Genomic DNA, 22276 nt, shown 5'->3' on the forward strand with positions numbered 1-22276 from the left:
AAGCATGACGGAATCTCCAGAGCTGTGGAAGGGACACACACTGTGCTGTGTCCCCCCCAAGCCAGTTACCAGATGCTGTTGATTTGAGGACAGACCCTGTACAGCTCATCTGGTTTACACTCTGCCTGTATGGTGAGGGAAACTGAGTCCCAGAGAGGCACTGGGCTCAGTCAGAGTCACAGAGCAAGCTAGTGTACGGCTGAGTCCATCCAGGTCTCCTTCCTCACATCCGTGGCCATCTTGCAAATGGGGAGTGGGGTTCAGGACTGGTGTGCTCTGGGTGCCATGACAGTGATCTGGATTGCTGTGGACAGCTCTGGATTGCTGCCTGGCTGTTAGACCAACTTCCTCTCTTTTCTATACATTGCAATCCTGGTCTGCACCAGCCCTGGTTGGTCTCTGAGACACCTGTGAACCGTGGGTGGTAAGCCCTCAGAGGCCACAGCCCACACACAGACTAGAAGATGAGGAGCCATCGCTCTCCACGCTGATGGAGAAGTGGCAGGAGGAAGCGGCATCACCTGGTCTGTGGGGAGGGGGAGGGGGGTACCAGGGAGGCCTTCCTGGAGGGGGGCTGCTGGAAACAGAGTGGGCATGGTGTTCCTCCCCTTCTTGAGGACGAGAACCAGGGCGGCCTGAGTGGGGGCTGGGCAGCCAGGGAGCTGAGCGCGCAGGTTCAGGGAAAGGTGGGTGTCTGGATGCCGTCCTCCCCGGAGGCCTGAGTGTGGGGATGGACTGGAGGAGGCGGGAGTCTGGCACTGAATGGCCGGGATGCAGCGTGCATCCAGGGCCCCCATGGGTCCAGCACGGAGCCGGACACACACTGACTCTTGTGGCGTGGGAACCCTGCCCACTGCGCCCCTGCGGACAGGCCGGTGGGCAGGAGCGCCCAGTCACTGCCAGGGTCCCCCAGCCCTGCCACCCTGACCCCCAGCATCACCTGCACGGAAGAACGCGAGGCCCGGGCCTTGTTGAGCGTGCGCCGGCGCTCCCAGCGGTGGATGGAGTCCTGCACCTCCACGCTCAGCTGCCGGGTCACCGTGATCTTGTCATAGTTCTTGATGTGCTCCAGGGCCCCGTAGGTGGTGGTCAGGTAGTAGGAGCCTGAGGACCAAAGGCGTGCAGGATGGAGGAGGACGGCATCCCAACTCCTACAGGAGGGAGGCTGGTCCAGGGGGCAGGCCCCGCCCCCCACCAGGCCCCGCCCCAGACACACCCACGTCAGCAGACCCCGCCCCCAGCCCCACCCGCTGCCACCCCCAGGGGGCGCTCGCACTCCATTCTCTGAGTTCGACCCCAGCCCAACCCAAGTTGGGCCAGGTGCCTGGAGTATCTATTAAAACTGTTTGTTATCTACTTGACCTTAAAGCCTGAATGGCCAAGAAGGCTTTTCCCGAGATTCCAGCCCTGCTCAGCACCTCTGTCTTGCTGAGGCTCTGTTTTTCCCAGCGACTCCTTCTTTGACTCGGCCATGCAGGGCCTGGTACCACCACTAGGTGGCAGGCAACACCACTCTGAGTTTTGCGTTGAGCCCTGCTCTGGGGTGAGTGCTGGGACTAGCCAAGGCCGGCCCAGCCAGCGGTCAGCCAGCCTGGGGAGGGGCTCCGGCCAAGGAGCCCATGGGACACCTGTCTGGATTCTTGACTGGCTCCAAGCCAGGTACCCAGCAGATTTCCCTGGAAGCGGGAGAGGGGTGCAGAGAGAGAACCGGGCCCGGTCAGCCCTCCCTGCTCTCACAGGGAGCTGCTCCTGCTCCAGGTGACCGCTGCAGAGACGGTGGGACTTAGTGACTAGCCAGCTGCTAGATCAGGCTGCACAGACCTGGCGGGAAGGCCGCAGTGCATACAGGATCTCGCTTGCACACATGCTGGTTTTGCTTTTGTTTTTGGTTTATTTTATTATATTATTTACTTTTTTGGAGGGTGTGGGTCGTGGGGCTTGAACTCTGGGCCTGGGCACTGTCCCTCAGCTCTTCAGCTCAAGGCCAGTGCTCTACCATTTGAGCCACAGTGCCACTTCTGGTTTTCTGGTGGTTAACTGGAGATAAGAGTCTCATGGACTTTCCTACCTGGGCTGGTTTTGAACCCTGATCTTCAGATCTCAGCCTCCTGAGTAGCTAGGATTACAGGCGTGAGCCACAGGTGCTTGTTTATTTTTTTTTCATCAGTATTGGTGCTTAAATTCAGGGTCTGGGCAGTGTCCCTTAACATTTTTGCTCAAGGCTGGTGCTATCACTTGAGCGACACCTCTACTTCTGGCTTTTTGGTGGTTCATGAGTCTCAGACTTTCAGCCCTGGCTGGCGCTGAATCTGTCTTCAGATCTCAGCTTCCTGAGTAACCAAGATTGCAGGTGTGAGCCGCTAGCGCCCCCTTGTGGGCACTTTGTGGGTGGCAGAACTGTTATTCCCATGAACCACGAGATGCAGGAAGGTAGAGGCCAACGCTGGCCCTGCTCTGCTTCCATCACCGCCCTGGGGAGAGAACTCAGTGGGGTGTCTGGGAGGTGACGAGGTCATGGGATCAGGGACCTTATGAAGGAGCCGGAGGGCCGCGCCGCCCCTGTTACTGTGGCAGGACACAGAGAGAAGACGCCATCCATTGGAGCGGCCTCACCTAATTTGGCCATGACAGCCAGAAGGGGCGAACACTCAGCCACGTCCGCAGAATGCCAGAGCCTCTAACCCACAGCCCCTTCCCCCTCCAGCCCGGGGCTGCCTTTGATCCCTCCTCTGCCTCCTCCAGTTTCCAAGAACCTCAGGGTTCTGGGAGGTGAGGATTGTGGGGGCGGGCACCGCTGGGGGCCCAGTCCTTCCGCACCCCTGCAGGCTCCATCCACTTGTCCTGTGCTCCTCAGGGCGGAGCTGGTGGATCCTGGGCGGCAGTGTGGGGAGACTCAGGAGCCGCTCCCACCTCCCTTCCCCTCGGATATGCTCAGACAGGGTGGAGGCTGTTGCAGGTGAGGCCCCTGTCCAGGCTGAAGACCCCCACGGTCCTGCTGGTGCCAGAGGCTCCAGACCCCCACAGGCAGGCCTGTGCTGCGGGCTGGAGAGGGGCAGGGGAGACACGCAGTCCCAACGCACACCCCGGCTTTGGACTAGGGCAGAGGGAGGTGCAGGAGACTCGGCACGGTGCAACACCTCAAGTTCTCCCATGGCCAGGGCTGCTATCAAGGGTGGCGTTTGGATGTCACGGCAAGGCTCTGCCCGGCTGCACGCTGCCTGGCAGATACCCACATTTGCCTTAGAAGTCTCCCCAAGGGAGGTGGATGCTTTGGGGAACACACGGTGAGTGGATGGATGGATGGATGGATGGATGGATGGATGGACGGAGGCTGGCTCAGTGGATGGATGGGTAGACAGGTGGAAGGGTGGATCATGGAGTAGATGAGTACATAGCTGTGGTGGGGATGGGTGGATGGGTGGGTGGAAGGTGGCTAGATGTGGGGAGCTAGGTGGATGAGTGAGTGGGGGCAGGTGGATGGACGGAGGATCCATAGGCAGGTGTGGAGGATAGCTGGATAGGTGGACGGTATAGAGATAAATGTAGGGGTGGATAGGTGGATGGATAAGTAGATGGGTGAGTGTGTGGATAAGTGGACAAGTAGGTTGGTGGATGGGTGGGTTGGTGGATGGGTAGATGGGTGGATAGGTGGATGGGTGGATGGGTAGATTGGTGGATGGGTGGATAGGTGGGTGGGTTGGTGGGTTGGTGATTGGTGGATAGATGGGTGGATGGTGGATAGGTAGGTGGGTGGGTGGGAGGGTTGGTGGATGAGTGGATGGATGGGTAGGTGGGTGGACTGGTGGATGGGTAGGCCGGTGGATGGGTGGATGGATGGGTTGGTGGATGGATTGGTGGATGGGTGGATGGGTGGGTGGGTGGGTGGGTGGGTGGGTGGGTGGGTGGGTGGGTGGGTGGGTGGGTAGATTGGTGGGTCGGTAGGTAGATGGATGGGTAGGTGGGTGGATTGGTGGATGGGTAGGTTGGTGGATGAGTGGATGGGTGGGTTGGTTGATAGATGGGTGGATGGATGGATTGGTGGATGGGTCAGTGGGTGGATTGTTGGATGGATAGGTTGGCGGATGGATGGATGGATGGATGGATGGATGGATGGATGGGTTGGTGGATGGGTGGATGGGTGGGTTGGTGGATGGGTGGATGGGTGGGTTGGTGGATGGGTTGGTGGATGGGTGGGTTGGTGGATGGATGGGTTGGTAGATAGGTGGATGGATGGGTAGGTTGGTGGATGGGTGGGTTGGTGGGTTGGTGGATGGGTGGATGGGAGCTCAGAGGACAGGTCAGGGGCTCTGGGAGTCCCCACATAGCCACAGCATCTCAGGGGATTCTTGGTGGAGGGCGGCTGAGCCTCAGCGGGCAGAGGAAGTGTGGGCAGGAGAAGGGGAAGGGAAACGGAGGTGGGCATAGAAAACCACTCTCTCATATGCCACCAGGGCCTGCGGAGCCTTGACGTCAACCTCCTCCGTGACAGGGGTCCTGCGCTGGGCGGGCTGAGCAGGGCTGAGCAAGGCCTCAGGGCCACCGCTGCCCGCGCGCTCACGTGCGCCCTGCCCTCAGCCCCTGCTGCCTGACCAGCCCCTGCTGCTCCTGCTACGCAGGACATCTCTCCCTTGTTTCTCTGCTTATCCTTCAGTGCTCGGCCTGGATGTCACCTCCTCCAGAAAGCCCCCTGGATTTCATCATCGGGGCTTCTCCCCCTTCCAGCTGCCAGTGGGCAATGGTAATATCCTCTCTTCCTGGCTCTGTGAGCATTCCTGGAACAGGGGCGTGGGGTCCCACGTCCCAGAAGGCACTCGTCGGGCCCCTGGTTTCGGGGCCTGTGTGACTCACCTTCCCCCAGCTGCAGGGCGGGGTCCATGAGCTCCATCATGTACTCCACGTCCAGGAGCATCTCCGTGAGGTTGCTGCGCGCCAGCACGTACATGAGCACGGGCAGGAAGTCGTCCGCCCCGTAGGGCTTTCCTGGAGGAAAAGGTGGAGGAGGAGGGGGCGGTGAGTGCCAGGCTTCCCGGGAGCTGCCCCCCGTCAGGGTGCGGTGCCGCGGTCACCCCCACGTCAGCGCTTCCTGACTGCTCATGAGAAGGTCATGGAGCTCCTGGGCTCTGGCTCTCTGGGAGGCCCAAGGCCCAGGGCAGCTTGAGGAACAAGGAAGTTAAAGGGCTCTGGGCGGCTGAGCACCAACGGCTCATGCTTGTCATCCTAGCTACTCAGGAGGCTGAGATCTTAGGATCACGGTTCAAGGCCAGCCCAGTCAGGAAAGTCCATAAGACTCTCAGCTCCAATTATCCACCAGATAACCAGCAGTGGAGCTGTGGCTCAAAATAGTAGAGTACTAGCCTTGAGTGAAAAAGCTGGGCAGAGCCACGAACTGTGATTCAGGAGAACTGGCCCGGGGGTGGGGGTGTGGGGTAGGGGAGGGGGTGGTGCTTGCATTCCCGTCTGCTCAACCTTGTTCAAGCCTGGCATTCGTGCTGGAGAGCACTGCTGCTCTGCTTCTCCAGTCTTCTCCAGCCTTTGCATTTTCACAGCAACGGGCCTCCCGGCTTCGCTGGGACATGGCCTCCCAAAATGGAAGCTCCATTTCCCGCTTCCCTTGCAGCTAGGTGCAGGCACACACCTCCCAGGCACAGGCTTCTCAGTTGCCCCAACGATCCTCAGGGTCAGGACGCTAATAAACTCCCGCCAGTGCCCACGCCAGTCCCAAGTGCCCCAGGCCAGGGGAATGACTTCCAGCCGAAGGGTGTTGGAGTGGGGCTCTGGCTTAGGAACCCAGAGGCCCCGATCCTGTGGGTGATGAGGGTGGGGAAGCCAGGGGTCCCTCAGGACCTGAATCACTTTGTGTCCTCAAGGGATGCTGGCCGCCCCCTGGGATTACCAGGGACCCCTCTCATCCCACATCGGCCTCGCCAGCCCCCCTCCCCCCCCGTGGGCACCTCCTCTCCGCGTCCCCTGCACACACGCAGGCTGGCACTTTAGTAAAGGGGCCCAGGAGGTCGTGCTGGGTGAACAGAGAGTGAAAGAGCCTCCCGTAGGACCCCTGGACCCACAGAGCATGTATCAATCTCTCCAGCATTTCCCGGAACACCTCCCCTCCCCCCACTGCAAGCCTTCTGTCCCAAGATGCAAGGCGAGGTCTGCCCTCTGCCTAAGGGGCCGGCTGCCCACTGCTCAGGCCTCCTGTATTCACCGTTCTCCAGCCTCATCACCTAAGCCTCCCCGACCTCAGATCTCCTTAGAGGTCTGATTGTAGGCTGTTCTTCCGTGACTCCCTTCTTCCCAGAGAACCAAGTCGAGTCCACACACTGTGGAGTTCAAGGTCTTTTGTGGCAGAGTCCAGACACCTCCTGCCCTGCGAACCCCCACTCTGTCCAGATGGACCAGCCAGGCTGGCCAGTGGCCCCCGAGCCGGTCCCTGGGCCCCTACCTGAGGCTTTTGCCACATCCCCTCCGCGTGTTGCACCCATGTGTGTCACACTCGAAAGGTCTTTTTTTTTTTTTTTGGTCGTGGGTCTTGAACTCTGGGCCTGGGCGCTGTCCCTCAGCTCTTCAGCTCAAGGTGAGTGCTCTACCACTTGAGCCACAGTGCCACTTCTGGTTTTCTGTGGTTCATTGGAGATAAGAGTCTCACGGACTTTCCTGCCCAGGCTGGCTTTGAACCGGGATCCTCAGATCTCAGCCTCCTGAGTAGCTAGGATGACAGGCGTGAGCCACCACCGACAAGGCGTCGCTGCACCAGTGAATCCTTAAATCAGCTTGGCCAGCTGCGTGCAGCTCGCTTTGTTCGCCTCCCCCAGGAGGAAAGGGAGCCACTGGAACCTGCCTTTTCCTCCCCCACAACCCCAGCTTCCGCTACTTCACGCTCCACCTCCCCCAGGAAGCCTTCCTGGGCTGCCTGGACACCAAAGCTCACTCAGGATGGTGCTTGTCTCCCCGCCTCCCCATCCCCCAGGACATCCAACTGCCAGGAGCTCTCAAGTCTCCGTGGGCTCACTGTCCTGTTCACAGGCAGCCTTCCATCACCCCCCCATGCCACCTCCTCCCTGCCTTCCCCTGCCCCCTCTGTCCGCTTGTCCACTCTCATGCATGCTGGGTAATTCCACTCCAACTTCCTCATATCTGCCCTTCCCTCCTTCCCTGCCTTCCCTCCCCAGGCCAGTGATGGAGGATGTGTGAGCTGCGGCCAATCTCTGACCCTCTCTGAACTGTAATATCACTGTCTCTCTGTCTTCCAGCTCAGGGCTTGTGCGTGGACCAGCCTAGGGCTGTGGGAGGCGTTCCCCCAGCACCCCCCCCCGCCCGCCACCAGCCCCCAGGCAGCCCCGCCAGCACAGCCAGTGCTGCATTTTCCTCGTGGAGGCCCAGGGCTCGGCCTGGGCACTGTGGGGTCTCAGGGCGGCTGGGACCCTTCTGGGATCTGTGCGTCTCTCTGGAGAGGCCGGGGCTCCTGCAGGCCTGCGGCACACAGGCCCTGCCAGCTGCAGCCCGGTGACCTCCGCCTCCTTCCTCACTGGCCGGGGCCTTCTGCGTGTGTTCTGGGCTGAGACACGGTGGAGAAGGCCACCACTCTTTCAGAGAAACCTCTTGACCTGGAAATGAGGGACCCCCCCAGGACTGCGGGATCAAGGGTGGCTCAGGAAGCCTCTGGGAGCCTCGATTTCCCCATCTGCACACCCATCGCAGCGTATTAAGCTGAGGCTGTTGATGGCTTCAGAGGGGCTGGCAGGAGGTCCTGCGGGAATTAATCATCTGCTCTCTGCAGGGCAGGCCGGTGAGTATTTTTAGGTTTGCAGAGCATGCAGTTTCTTTCCCAGCACCAGTGGTCACAGGTACCCAGTAACTGTTGAATAAAACTGCTTCAATAAGACTCCAGGCACCAAATCAGGCTAGCCAGCCCGAGCAGGCGGGAGGCTGTGGTCTGCAGACCCCGTACTAGAAGGAAAGGATGTAGCATTTTGCATCACTACCCACACCCTCTAGTTCTGTTGATTGGGTTCTTCCGAAAAGTAGGTGGCGGATGCAAATGTCCTGGGGCAGCCTAACCTTCTTGTGATTCACTTTTTCCTCTCCATTATGACTCCTGCCTAAAGCAGCTTCCTTTCTCTGGGTGTCCTCCCTGGTAACCCCACAAGACCAGATGTGATGCATTTCCAGTGAGTTCCTGGGTGCCGTCCCTGCAGAGTGAGCTTGGAGAGGTGTTCCCTGCACACTGGCACAGACAGGAGACCCCTGTGACACCCAGATCCTGTCCCCTGCCTTGTAGTAGGTGGCAATGTCCAGCGATGTCTTACGTGCCCACTGATCTTTCCACTGTCTGTTTCCCTGCCAACGTATCAGCCTTGCTCAGGATGCTACTTCATCTCACTCAGTCTTTAAAACCAACACCTCAATAGTGCCTGGCTCCTGGGATTTGAACTTGGAGCCTTGTGCTCTTTCTTGCTTGACTTTTCTTCTCTTTTTTTTGTTGGTCGTGGGGCCTGAACTGTAGGCCTGTAGGCCTGGGCGCTGTCCCTCAGCTCTTCAGCTCAAGGCTAGCCCTCTACTATTCGAGCCACAGCTCCACTTCCAGCTTTTTCTGCTTATGTGGTGCGGAGGAACCGAACCCAGGGCCTCATGCATGCAAGGCAAGCGCTCCACCACTGAGCCACCTTCCCAGCCCAACCGGCTGCAGATTCTTGATGTGCTCTCTGCTGAGAGGCGACGGACGCCCTGATCAGAGCCAGCTTCATGGGCATGCTCACGGGCCTGGACGACACGCAGTCACACGGGACCCCTGCAGGCCTCCACTGGGCCGGCCCACGCCTGTGCCCTGCCACATAAGTTCCTTTTTGTCCTTTTCTGTTGGTACTGGGGCTTGAACTCAGGGTCTCATGTTCTTGCTTTTTTCCCCCCTCTCACGGCTGGCACTGTCACTCGAGCCACATCTCCACGTGTGGCTTTTTGGTGGTTAATTGGAGATGAGAGTCTCTCAGACTTTTCTGCTCAGGCTGGCTTCCAATCAGGATCCTCAGATCTCAGCCTCCCGATCTGTCTTAGTCTCACTGCAAATGTGGCCAGGCAAGCTCCACCATGGACTGCAAAACTAGAATCATGGCGATCAAAGAGGCGTGTGGGGGGGACCACCGCAGGTGTGGGGAGATGGTGCAGAGGCCCTGCTGTGGGAGCACGGGGTGGGTGTCCTGCGGTGACAGTGGAGGAGGTGGGCAGGTCTTGGGCTATGGAGCTGCCTCCGTGGGGGACACCGAGGCTCCCAGACCCTCGGAGCAAGGCAGCTGGTTTGCCTGAAAGGCCATGGCGGCGCAGGGCTGAGAGCACGGAGCAAATCACCAACACCAAAGCCACCGGAAATCAGCTCCTCATGCTCCCCATCGGCAAAACATGAAAAACACCAAATGAGGAACTTGCTTAAAGGTCAAAGGAGGGGGTGGGGAAGGGGCTGCGCCCTTCAGTCTCAGAAAAGAAAAGGGAGCTAGCTGGGAGCCACTGGCTCACGCCTGTCATCCCAGCTACCCAGAAGACTGAGATCTGAGGATCAAGGTTCAAAGCCAGCCCGGGCAAGAAAGTCCATGAGACTCTTATCTCCAATTAACCACCAGAAAACTGGAAGTGGGGCTGTGGCTCAAGCAGTAGAGCAGTAGCCTAGAGCAAAGAAGCTCAGCCACAGAGCCTAGGCCCTGAGTTCAAGGCCAAGTCCCAGTACCTGCACAATAAATAAATAAAAGGCAAGTCTGTGGACGCCTTGCAGACTAGAGTTAATACACCCTAGAGACTATAACGCAGCCACGCGTGCGGTCTTCCACTGGATTTGGAATGGAGAAAATGCTCAAAAGATTTGATTCGCCCAGAGATGACAACCCAGCCATTCAGATTAAAAAAACAAAACAAAACCCAAAACCAATTTATGAAATGCACAAAGAAATGTGCAGGTCTGCAGTCCTTACACAAAGCATGCAGCGAGGCCTCAAATATTTCACAAGATAAAATGCCCAGGGCAGAGTGTGAGTGAGTTTGTGTGTGTGTGTGTGTGCAGTAAGCAGACGTGTGACTTAATCCATTCAAAACGTGGAGCGACAGGTGAAGCAGGAAGTTAATCATTGGGCGGAGTGCGGTGCCGTTCCTCCCGCAATGCTCTATTGGACTGTGTGCAGTCTGAAAAGATCTCCAAGTGAAAGACTTTTTTTAAAAGCATTTTTATTTCCCATACAATCGCACACAGAAGCCTGTGTGCAGATGTCCAGCAGGACTGGTTGTGAAGTGGCTGGGGCTCAGCTGTCTACTGTCATTTTGGGGGGCCGTCAAGATAGAAACAAGCTGTGGTAATGTGTGGGAGGGTAGCGGCTCAGGTATCCGGGCATCAGAGCCCACACATCCTTGGGCTGTATTTGTGTGTGTATGTGCATATGTGTGTGTGGGGGGGGCATGCACATGTCTGCTAGTACTGGGGCTTGAACTCAGGGCCTGGGCGCCATCCCTTAACTTTTCCACTCAAGGCTAGTGCTCTATCACTTGAGCCACACCTCTACTTGCGGCTTTTTGGTGGTTAATTGGAGGTAAGGGTCTTACAGTCTTTCCTGTGTGAGCCGGCTTTGAACTGTGATCCTGATCTCAGCTTCCTGGGTAGCTAGGATTACAGGCACGCGCTGCGGGCCCCAGGCTCCCAGCTGTACTTTATAAATAGGAGAACAGACCTGGGGAGAGGGCCTGAGCCCCACTCCAGGGGCTTTGTGCGGCCGTCCTAACAGGCACGCACGGTGTACCCTCATGTTGAGGCCCCGTGCCGTTATTTTCTAAGACCAGCATGGAAGCTGGGGTCCAAACCAGGATCACCAATGAGCCTGGAAAGCCAACTCTTGTAGGGGGCCTGCAGGTGAGGCCGCTGGGCTCCCAGTAGGATGCTTCTGCCCTCCCCCCTAGGGGCAGAGATGAAGTTGGGAGTCACCGACTTCTGCCCAAGTGATCAGCTGTCGAGGAAGGACTCCACAGCCCCATGAGGCACCCGCTGGGTTCTCTGGGGAATCTGTGCCAAGCCAGGGTCCTGCTGGGACCTTGGTGGTTTGATGTCCCCATGGAGCTGGCCTTGGAGAGCGCAGCTTCACACCTGGCTTCCCTCTGCTCTGCGTCCCCCTGCTGCCCCGTCCCTGTGCATGCACCTGCAGTTGGCTCCGCCCCTCAGCCCTGGGCCCGGCTAGGTTCCTAGGAGTCAAATTCATCGACAGTAAAATTCACGGTGTGTGATGGGCAGGCCCTGGGACTGGGTTTTACCAGGACTCCAGGAAGCCAGAGGCTTGTGGGTCGCGGACACACACCGAGGCTGCGGTATGGGACCCGGCCGCCTGTGGGGTCCCCGTCCTGTCTCGGGTCTGCAAGCCCTTGGGCCTTGCCTTTCCAGCCAGCCTGTGGGGGCCCAGGAGGGGAGGATGGCCCCCATTGGAAGTGGGGTCACGCAAGGTGAGATCTGTAGTCATGAAGTCCCAGCTGAAGGGGACCGTGCAGAAAGCAGCACGTGACAGCCTCGCGAGAGCCTGAGCCCGCTCACGTGGGGGGAAACTGAGGCCAGGGACGATGGCATAGGCCTGGTTGGTCTGCCTCCTGGCTGTCCTGCTTTTCCTCTGAGGTCCCAGGCCGGCTCGGCCCTCTGAGTCCAGCGGAAGGTGCACACGGCTGTGTCCTTTCTGGCTGGACCTCGTTTCTTGGCTGTCCCTCTACCTGCCATACAGGACGGCCTGGCTGCTGCAGGTAGAACGTTGCTCCTGCCAGCCCTGCTCTCGCACATCGTAAGCTTTAGCTCCGCGTGGCAGCTGCCGGGCAAGCCAGGTGTCTTCTCCAGGCTCTGGGCTGTGGGCTGACCATGCTGCCCGCTTTTTTCTTTTTTGGCCGGTCATGGGGCTTGAACTCTGGGCCTAGGTGCTGTCTCTGAGCAATTCAGTTCATGGCAAGCGCTCTACCACTTGAGCCACAAGCCACTTCCGGTTTTCTGGTGGTTTATTGGAGATAAAGAGTGTCACAGACTTTGCTGCCCAGGCTGGCTTTGAACCACGATCCTCATATCTCTGCCTCCTTAGTGGCTAGGATTACAGGCCTAAGCTGTGGGCGCCCAGCTCCATGCTGCCCTCTCTGAGGGCTCTACAGCCTGCCCCGTCTCCACCACTTGAGCCATATCTCTATGGCTTTTTGCTGGTTAACTGGAGATAAGAGTCTCACAGACTTTCCTGTTCCCAACCTCCATCCTTAGACCTCAGGCTCCTAGGATTACTGGCGGAAGCCCCCAGTGCCTGGCTGTCCCCTTACTTCTTTGGGGACATTTGAGGAGAGACTCAGTTGCGTTCCCAGCCTGGGCCTGTTGTCAGGACTGCAGACTGCACAAGAATCTCATATCCACCTACAGCCCACCCCGTCAAGGCCAGCCGTCATGACCCTCCGTTTCTGTGGTAGCCCTGGTTGCTGGTCACAGTCCCACCATGACCACATGAGCCACAGCCCCACCTGTGAGGTGTGCCACTGAGGGTGTTTCTGTCTCATGAACAGTCCGAGGGCACAACCCAAACCACAGTCCGACCAGAAAGGCGGCGGGGCTGGTGTCAGACCCCCACCCACATCCCTGCGGCGAAACAGGCCCGTTCCTCTGCAAGCAGGATGAGAGGCCCCGCTCCTCAACCAGAGCCCGCGTCATCGAGGGGACACACGCGCTGTGCCCGCACCTCAGGGCCTCTTCCCAATGACAAAACACTGTCATCGCAAGTGACAGGCCAGGAATCGGAACCCAATCTGTGTGGATAGAGAGATGACCATCTTTCTCCTCCCCATGACCATGGCTGCCATGTGCAGCTGGGCAGGTTGCTCATGTCCAGCTGGAGGGTGATTGGGATGAACTTCTGTCTGTCTATCTGTCTGTCTGTCTGTGCTCTGCTTGCTGTGGTACAGGGATTCCTGCTCTTTTCTGCTCGGAGGAGCGCTGGGAGGCCCATGCAGCGGGTCTCATGTGCAATGTGACTTTGCAGCAGGTCCTATCAACAGCCCCTCCCCCAAAATAAGCCCCTGGGCTCCCCTAACGAGCTCAGGCCAGGTCTCCAAGGCTTCCAGCCATGGGCAGAGGCTGCCCTCCTGCTGCCAGAGCCGGCCTCAACCAGCGGCTCCAACTGCACTGAACACAAGCCATTGCGAGCACAGCCGAGGCCTGAGTAACTCAGGATCCACTGCTGTCCCGATCGGAGTGACCACTGCCGTCCTGCTCAAAGTGACCACTACCATCCCACTCGGAGTGACCACTGCCGTCCCACTTAAGAGTGACTACTACGCTGCTCAGAGTGACTAATGTCACCTCACTGAGTAACTACTGTTCCATTCAGAGTGACCACTGCCTTCCTGCTCAGAGTGACCACTGTCCCTCTCAGAGTGGCCACCGCTGTCCTGCACGCCTGCATCCACTGCCCACCCTGATTATGGCAGTGTCCCCTTCCCACTCAAAATCTGAAGAGCTGTGACTCAGGCCTAGGAAGGAAGGCACCTCTGTGGAAACGGGGTCAGATCTCACAGGCCAACACCACGGCTCCAGTCCATGTGGGAGGGGAGAGGAGGCCAGTGGCATGCCAAGGCAAAAGGATCATCTGGGTGCAGACTGGAGTCCTGCAGGCCCAGTGGGCCAGAGCCAGTGGGCCCCAGAGGCGGGAGGGCCTTCCCAGCTCCCCAGGGGCCCTCCAGCTCTTAGTCACACTGCTGTGGTTCAGAACAGTGTCAGCATCGAACTCCCACACAGCCTGCCCCTGGCACACACAAACAGTGTGGCTTCTCACCTGTCTCTGGGGTGGCAGCAATGGCGCCCTTCCTCCCCAGGGGATCCCCGGCTGCTTACCTGGGTTGCCCAGGGCCATGGAGTCGTAGATGAGCTTGCAGGTCTTGAGCAGGGTGGCGATCTTCTTCTCAGGCGAGTAGGCCTTGTGCATGCCGGCCAGCTTCTGCAGGATCTTCTCCATGACGGGCACATCTGGCACGCTGGTGGTCACGCCCAGGTCAGTGGTGGTGGTGGCTAGGACCACCAGCTGGTTCTCCTTCAGCTGCTGCAGCGAGCCGTCCCTGCTGTGCAGGTCGTGCAGGCTGGCGTGGATGGCCGCCTGGAGCGGCTTCAGCACGCACTTGTACAGGGCCGACTCCACGATGGCTTCTGTGGCGGGCGAGAGCGTAGGGTGAGCGGGCCTGCGGTGGAGATGCTGCACCCTGCCCTGCCACCGGGTGGCGTGACACTGGCAAGGCATCCCAGGGACCTCATACCACCCGCTGCTGCACTGTAGTGCTGCTCTTGGGCGGGCTCGGGCCAGCCTGCCGTCAGTGCGCAGAGTCACAGTGCTGACCGCACCAAGGTCACGCAGTGTGCCCGGGAAATGACCAGCGGTGACCTCCTCCCATTTCTAAATCCACTTGACTCAAGTCTCGGAAAACACAATTGATGTAGAACCTGGCTTCTCATCATTCCCAAAGCCACTGTGAGGACCTGAGGGGGTGGAAACTCCCGCCCCACGCTGATTTCACTGCCACACATGCTAGGCGGCAGGGGGGTGGGGCATCAGAGGGGACTTGGGGGGTGGGCCACCGGATATAGAGAGGAGGGGGTTCCGGGAAGGAGACAGAGAAGAGGGCATGCTGTAAGAGATGGCACAGGACACAGCTCCCAGAGCGGAGGAGAGCCCTGGCCTGCCTGAGGAGTCAGGACTGGCCTGAGGGGAGACCCGGGCTGACAGAGTCCTGCAGAAGAAGCAAACACCTATGAGAGGCCCACAGAGAGGTGGAGAGGCCCGTGGAGTGGAGAAAGGCCTGCAGAGATCAGAGAGGCCTAAGGAGAGGCAGAGAGGCCTGCAGAGATTGGAGAGGCCTGCGGAAAAGGCCTTCGGAGAGCAGAGTGGCCTGCAGAGAGCAGAGAAGCTCTCTGGGAAGGAGGAAAGGAAGAAGAAACTTGCCCCCCCACTTAGAGACTACAGCCACTCCTAGTTCTGAGGAAACCTAGAACAGGGTTGCAGACCAACTAATAAAACTCCTTTGTCACCTCTAACAGAGCCTCCGTGGATTTTCTCCCTCTAGGGTTATTACACGCCACCCTGGGCAGGGCTGGTCAGGCTACCATCACTCTTTGCTGATGATGTCAGCAGCCTCTTGCTCTGGCTTAGAGCCCACGGTCAACACAGATCTAGTGTTTGGTAACAACATGTCTGGTCATGACATTCCTCTGCCGTAATGAGTCCCATTCACACTTGGATCTGCCCCAAACCTCTTTCACTCATGTTTTGTTTGTTTGACCAACCCATCTGCTCTATTAGCCTGCCAGGCCTGCTCCTGCCCCAGGACCTTGGTACCTACCATCTTCCTTGCCTCATGGCTTGCCTTCACTACTCAAATGCTATCACTATGTAACAGTTATGATCAACTCATGGACGGGAGTTAGTGAACCTTAATGTCACCATAACTGTGACAAAATCTGTGCTCTGACCCCAGGCTAAGGAGGGATCAACCCACCTGGGCTCTGATAGGGTGAAAACCATGCCAGGATTCGAACTCACATCTACCCAACTCCAAAGTGACAATTATCTGCTCTGGATAGCAGTAGGAATTTTTTTTTCTTTTTGTTGGTCATGGTGCTTGAACTCTGGGCCTGGGCGCTGTCCCTCAGCTCTTCATCTCAAAGCTAGCACTCTACCATTTTACCCATAGCACCACTTCTGGTTTTTTGGTGGTTTATTGGAGATAAGAATCTCACAGACTTTCCTGCCAGGGCGGGCTCTGAACTGCAATCCTCGGATCTCAGGCTTCTGAGTAGTTAGGATGACAGGCGTGAGCCACTGGCTCCTGGTTAGCAGCAGGAATATTATGCTGCCCTTTGACTATCTCCAGGGAGGGGACCTGGCTACCTGCTCAGTAAGGGAAGGTTCTGTCCCGTGGAGAGAACGGGCCTGCAGGCAGAAACCAGCCCACAGTGATCCCGCTCAAGGAAAGGGTCGTGACTTTGCCCCTGCCGAACAGGGTTGGGGGGCAAATCACAGCTCCTAATGACTAAGGTGAAGGATCTAGAAAAGGGGGTGGCCGGTCAGACCACCTGGCAACAGACAGAGATGGATACACACATCTGGAAAAAGGGGTGAGGGTGAGATGGTCACTGGTGGCTACTGCACAGGACCCTTCCCCTGCCTGCCCTCCCCCACGGCCCGGCTCCAAGCCCCCGCTCAGCACTGACCGAGTTCCTCATCCGAGTGCAGGTTGGGGACCACCAGTGCCTTGAGCTCGGTGCTCTGCAGCAGGTAGCTCTTGAGCTGGGTCATCATGGTTCGAATCTCCTGTAGCATCTCCGTGCTGGACGCCTGGCGGCTCATCATCTCCAGGCTGTACACCTTGTAGTCCTGCACCAGGCAGCCGAAGTAGGAGCTCCTGTCCTGAGCCAATTCCACCACCTTCTTGTAGAGCTTGCGGTCGTTGGAGAGGAACACACGGAAGACGCTGGCGAAGCTGACCAAGCTGAGGCGGTGGCGCGCCTTGTCTAGGATCATGGACGGCTTCTTCTTCACACTGGGGTTGCTGAAGTCCAGCTCCTCCTCGGTACTGCTGGTGGAATAGGAGTCCTGCTCGGTGGCCAGGGCAGGGACCCCCAGGCTCTCCGAGAGTGAGGGCAAGGAGCCTGTGAACTCTGGCGTGCTCTGAGGACAGACGGAGGCCTGGACGTGGAGGTTCTGTGTCAGAGGCTGGGAGGCAGGACTCCCTTCTTCTCTGTTTGCATCAGGTGTGGCCTTTTCAGAGGTCGCCTCCTTCGGGGGGTGCTTGGAGCGCTCCAGGGCAGCCAGGAGGGCAGGGGCCACCTGCCTGGAGACCCGTTTCTTCCTGGGGGGAGGGACTGGGGGTTGTTTGGTCTTCCTGGAAGGTTCTGGCATGCTGCCCAGATCCCTGGCTTTGGTCTCTGTTTCCTGGCCTTGCTCTGTGGTGCCCTGAGGTCTGTCCTTAGGGTTGTCTGAGGTCCCCTGAGGTGGCAGGCAGAGAGAAACGGCCCTGGAAAGGCCCAGATGGTTCCTCTGTGCCGCTGGTCCGGCACTCTGCTCTTCGAGGGACAGTCTCCCAGAGATTCGCCGTCTGGGAGGAGGAAGGGGAAGGCTCTTCTTCTTCATAGGCAGAGGAGGCGCTGGGGCCAGGGCCGGCTGCCCGGGACTGGGGGCTGTCCCCCGCTTCACATCTTCCTCCCCGAGGGGGCCCAGGGGGCCAGGGGCATGGGGTGCTGGTGCTGTTGGGGGGCCAGGCAAAGGAGCAGCGGGTGCAGGGAGCTCCAGAGGCTGGGCGGGGCCGCAGGGTGGCAGGGCAGGCACTGGGGGTGGGGGAGGTGGGCGTCGTGGGGCCCACCTGGAGGGGACTGAGGTAGCATCCGAGGTGGCAGGCTCCGGGCAGCTGTCCGCAGGCGGTGAGTCAGTGGGAAGTACACAGTCCTCGATGAAAATGGGATTCACAAACCACAGGTGGTTATTTCCTATGGACAGCTCGATTTCACAGGAACAGCTGGCCGGATGGGCAGTGGGACTGAGGCTGGAGGTTGTGGGGGCTCCGGGGGCTGAGTCTCTGGGCGGCTCCCCGCTGGCTGCTCGTTGGGGATTCTGTGAGAAGTCCCAGAAGCCTGTAGAAAGCAGAGGGGGAGAGGCCTTGGTGTGATGGGGGAAGGGGCCTGCCAGCCCCTCCCACTGCTTCCTGAGCTGGGGGAAGCCCCAGAGCTGCCCTCCCCAGCAGGGAGGGGCTGTGAGGAGCCCGCCCACTGTGCAGGGCACAGGTGCCGCTGGGCCAAGGAAGCTGCGCACTTGTATGGGGAGGACACAGGGGAGGAAGAGGACATGGTTCCTGAAGCTGCCCTAATATCCACATCACAGGGTGCAAAGTGGTCACCCTGCCACACCAGGAAAGGGGCTTGGGCCCAATCTGGCCACCATGGCTGTGACCTGCAGGAAGAATGAAGGACAGATGGATTATGGCCATTGAATCAGTCCTGATTGTCCCTGGGGGCCCTTGTCACGGCAAGCAGCCCAAGATTGGATGCTCAATGTTAACACGAAGGGGCTGCAGCTGGGGTGGGGTGAGGGGCACAGGGGTGCAGCAAACCGAGGCTCCTGCCGAGCCGAGTCCTGCACGGCTGACCGCTGACCGGTCCTCCTGGTCTCGGCTGTGGCGGAGCCGGACCACCAGAGCAGGTCTGGCTCTGGGATTCTTGGCTGCTGGGGATCACACTGTACCACATGCCAAAAGATGCTTAGGGTCCTCCAACACGGCACAGGGACTGGGCATCTGGATGACAGGCCACTCTTGAACTCACTTGAGAAGCTAATTTTTTACCTGATAATTTTAGGGGTATACGAAGCATCAGCCAGGCTGAGGAAGAAAGAGTTCTTCATGCAAAGCAGAAACGGCCTCCTACCCAGAGCTCCTCGCTTCACGGGAAGGAAAACTACAACAAGGGGTGCCAGGAACCAGCACTCATGGGGCTCTGCCACGTGCCAGCCTGTGGGTGCCAGACTTCACCTGGCCTGGCTCTTGAGTCCTGATCACAGGCCTTGCCCTGGATGGAGACCAGAGGCTCTGAGAAGGCCCTCGCCCGAGGCCACAGGACGGCAAGGGCAGGTGCTGGGGTTTGAACGGGGTCAGGTTAGCTCCCAGGTTTGTGTTTTGTACTCGATTTAGGGCCTCCCCTCAGAGGAACTTGCGCCATTTCCTACCTCGATTGCTGTCTCGGAGTCTGAGGGGGGTGGGGGCAGGTGGCTTGCCCTAAACCGGAAATGTAGCAAGACCAAAATAGGCTCTTGATGGCAGAAAGGAGGTATCGCAAGAAGGTGAGGGCAGCCAAGTATGTGCCCATTCCAGGGAGACGGGATCCAGGAAGAGGGTGGAGCTCACCCTCAGGCCTGCCCTGGGTCTGGAAGTCAGCTGAACAGCCGGCTGTGCCCACAATAACAAGATGGTAAGATTTCATGTGTCCTCTCTCGTATGCAAAGCTCCACACAACCATAGAGATCCAGGCCAGGGCACGTCCTTGGAGGGCTCTCCCACGCCCTGGGACCTGCCAGGCCATGGCAGCCCTCCTTGGGCAGCTACTGATCTGAACATACCAGACTCGCTGCCTGGCACTGAGCTCACAGATTCTCTGGCCCCATGGTGTGAGCGAGCCCTGAGTCCGTGTCTTCACCGGGCCCTAAGGTTTCCAGTCTGGGAGATGTCCTGGTGAGGAGCACTAGGCAGCCATTCTGGCTCGAAGGAGCAACGGCAAGGTGCTCAGCCCCAGTCTTCCCCGTCAGGGTCCCACAGACGTCCTTTATGTGAAAGAAGTCATGGGGTAGATATCATCTGGAACTGAATGCCCAGCGGGGCCTGGGCACTCTTACTATTGCTTGCTTCGATTGTTCACAGCCTGTGCCATCCGGCTCCAGACATCTCTTCTAGAATTATCTACTGAGTCTCCTCCCTGCTCCATGTGCTACTTACTTCTTCCTGTCTATGCCAGGTGCCACCCACCTCCAGATCTTGCCTGTGCCATTCCTGCAACTTGGAATCTTTTCCACCCTCCCCACTGGCCAAGCTCTTACTTATGCTCTGTTTGGTGGAAGGTGCCCAGTGCCTCTGGGCTGCTCCTGTGTCCCTATCTCTGTAGTGTCCACGGTTGGAGTTGTAATTCTACCCTTTTGTCTGATTCTCCAGCAGACTCTGGGCTTCTATTCGGCAGCCCCAATTCCTCACCCATCTCTGAACCTCCAGTCCCCAAGGCAGGACTCTGCACTGGACAGCTGCCCAGAGTCAGGGCGAGTACCGTGAGGATCGGCCCAGCCAGGCTGGAGACAGCATCTGGGAGGGTTCAGTGCAACCCCAGCTTGGCTGGCCAGGAGGAGACAGCCTGAGGGGTGAGGGGGCGAGGAGAGAATCCGGGAGGAAGGCTAAGGGAGGGCACACAGGAAGGGACGCCATTTGCAGAACCATTTGGATTCTTACAGAAGTAGAGCAGACCCTGGGCTTCAGCCCAAGATGCTGCATCCATGCCCCCAACTCAGCCTGGGTAGTGGTCCCCTCAGAGAAGCTAGGTATTAGGGGCTTCACTGTCGGATGTGGGGAGGGGGTGTTAGGAAAGCATAGGAGCAGTGTTTTCTGCTAAAAAGAAGAAGAAAAAAAAGGAAGTAGAAGTAGAGCAGGCTGCAAAATGTCAAGGCCGGAGGAGAAACGAAATGTGTCATGCAATCCCAGCGGTTAGCAGAGGCCTGGGTGCCCATGCTGGGTGGGTGGCACCACGCCAAGCCTCGGCTTGGTTCCTCTCAGGTTCCCATAAAGGAGAGTCCGTCCCTCCATCGCTCTGTCTGTGTGCACTGGCCCTGTGGCCTCCTGAGCTTCCATGCCTCACATTCTGAGAGCCTGGACCCTGCGAAGGGCTGGGCTGGCGGTGATCCTGAGTGAAAACTAACGTTCCATCACAGGAGGTCTGGGCTGGCCACCGAGTAGAAAGGGGACAAGGAAATACAGTAGAGGGCTGGGAATGGGGCTTAGTGGTAGAGCACTTGTCTAGCATGTATGAAGCCCTGGGTTCAATTCCTCAGTACTACATACACAGAAAAAGCTAGAAGGAAGTGGAGCTGTAGCTCAAGTGGTAGAGTGCTAGCCTTGAGCAAAAGCAGCTCAGGAACGGTGCCCAGGCCGAGTCCAAGCTCCAGGACTGGTCAGAAAGAAAAAAAAAGGAAACATAGTAAAGTGCCATGCTGTATGGAATCAGCTCAGGTATCTAGAGACTCCAGGAGATCTGTGTATGGATGATTCCAAACATGGGCTAGTGGATAGTCAATCCAAATCAACTTTCCAATGCTTCCTAATAAGTGAGGGGAATTCACACTTTATACTGTAAAAGCTACTGGCAAATCTGGAAGCGCTGTGGAGCACGTGCCTTTCCTAAAAACGCCATTAAAATATTAACCATGGGGTGGGGGGAGTGGGGACAGTGGACCATGACTGTAATCCTAGGAACTCAGGAGGCTAAGATCTAAGGATCATGGTTCGAAGCTGGTCCTGTCAGGAAAGTACACAAGACACTTATCTCCAATTAACCAGCAAAAAGCCAAAAGTGGAGGTGTGGCTCCAGTGGTAGAGCACCAGCCTTGAATGATAAAGCTAAAGTATAATAAATAGGCTGTGAGTTCAAATACCAGTACTAGTGTGTGCACATGTGTGTGCATGCGTGCGCGCACACGCGCACACAAACACACACACACAGAGGAATTCACACAGGGAATGATGAGGAGGGTAGGGCTTGCTCCCCAGTCCTAATCCATGCCCAGGTCTTCTCAGCACATATTGTTTCCCACTGGAGGCCAGGCCAGGTGAGGAAAGGGGCAGGGGGCAGCATGGTCACCAGGACTGGCAGTGCATACAGACACAGGACACAAGTTCCAGTTCAGCCAACCCCAAGTGTGAATCTCAATTGTGTCTATCCCACTGTGGGGAGTCCTGAATCCATTGCTCTCTGTGTAATTGTTTTATCAACATACCAATTCCCTTAATTCACCCGCTAAAAAAAAAGCAGAAACAAAAACTACTTCCCTAACTACTTTTAGTAGCTGTAAAGTTGTGTTAACTGTCACTATAATCCGTGTTAGAGCATTTTGATCAGCCGCAAGAGAAACCCCACACCTATTGGCAGTCACTCCCCTCTCTCTGTGCCTCTAAGCTGCTTTCTGACTCTGCACACTGGCCTCTTCTGATCGCTTTATACAAATGTAACCATTCATTGAGTAGCTAGGATTCCAGGCATGAAACAAACCCATGCTCTACAATGACGCCTGTTGTTTAAGGCCTTGGGAAAGGCTATCTGAACTATGTACTTGACAAAAACAGTCACCTGTCCTACACCCAAGCTCCTGAGAGGGCATAAGTCCAACATCTAAAGCACCAGGCCTTAGCCAGCTCTTGCACTGTGCTGAGGGTCTGCATGGTGAGGCACAGTCCAGTGTCAAAGTTATCAAGCCCTGCGGAGCACTCAGGGTCACCTGATACACAGGAAGCAGCCAATAAACATGAGCGCTTGCAATGATGCAGAAAGTAGGGAGGTTGGGAAGGTGGCTCAGTGGTCGAGTGCTTTCCTTGCATGCCATGAGGCCCTGAGTTCGATTCCTCAGCACCACATAAGCAGAGAAAGCTGGAAGTGGTGCAGTGGCTCAAGTGGTAGAGTACTAGCCTTGAGCTGAAGAGCTGAGGGACAGTGCCCAGGCCCAGAGTTTAGGCCCCACGA

General features: G+C 57.8%; 1 protein-coding gene across 1 annotated transcript in view; it reads right to left on the reverse strand.

Moving 5' to 3' along the window:
- Rin3 (Ras and Rab interactor 3) overlaps nucleotides 1-22276 on the reverse strand; it is an 83828-nt gene that overhangs the window by 1807 nt on the left and 59745 nt on the right. Inside the window, exons 8-11 of the mRNA XM_013013314.1 lie at nucleotides 16232-17647; nucleotides 13865-14173; nucleotides 4849-4980; nucleotides 941-1104 (exon numbers count right to left, since the gene is read on the reverse strand). Coding sequence (XP_012868768.1) covers nucleotides 941-1104; nucleotides 4849-4980; nucleotides 13865-14173; nucleotides 16232-17647 — 2021 coding nt within the window. The remainder of the gene's footprint in view (nucleotides 1-940; nucleotides 1105-4848; nucleotides 4981-13864; nucleotides 14174-16231; nucleotides 17648-22276) is intronic.

Source organism: Dipodomys ordii, unplaced genomic scaffold (genome assembly GCF_000151885.1).
Source record: "Dipodomys ordii isolate 6190 unplaced genomic scaffold, Dord_2.0 Scaffold2, whole genome shotgun sequence".
Classification (NCBI taxonomy): Eukaryota; Metazoa; Chordata; class Mammalia; order Rodentia; family Heteromyidae; genus Dipodomys; species Dipodomys ordii.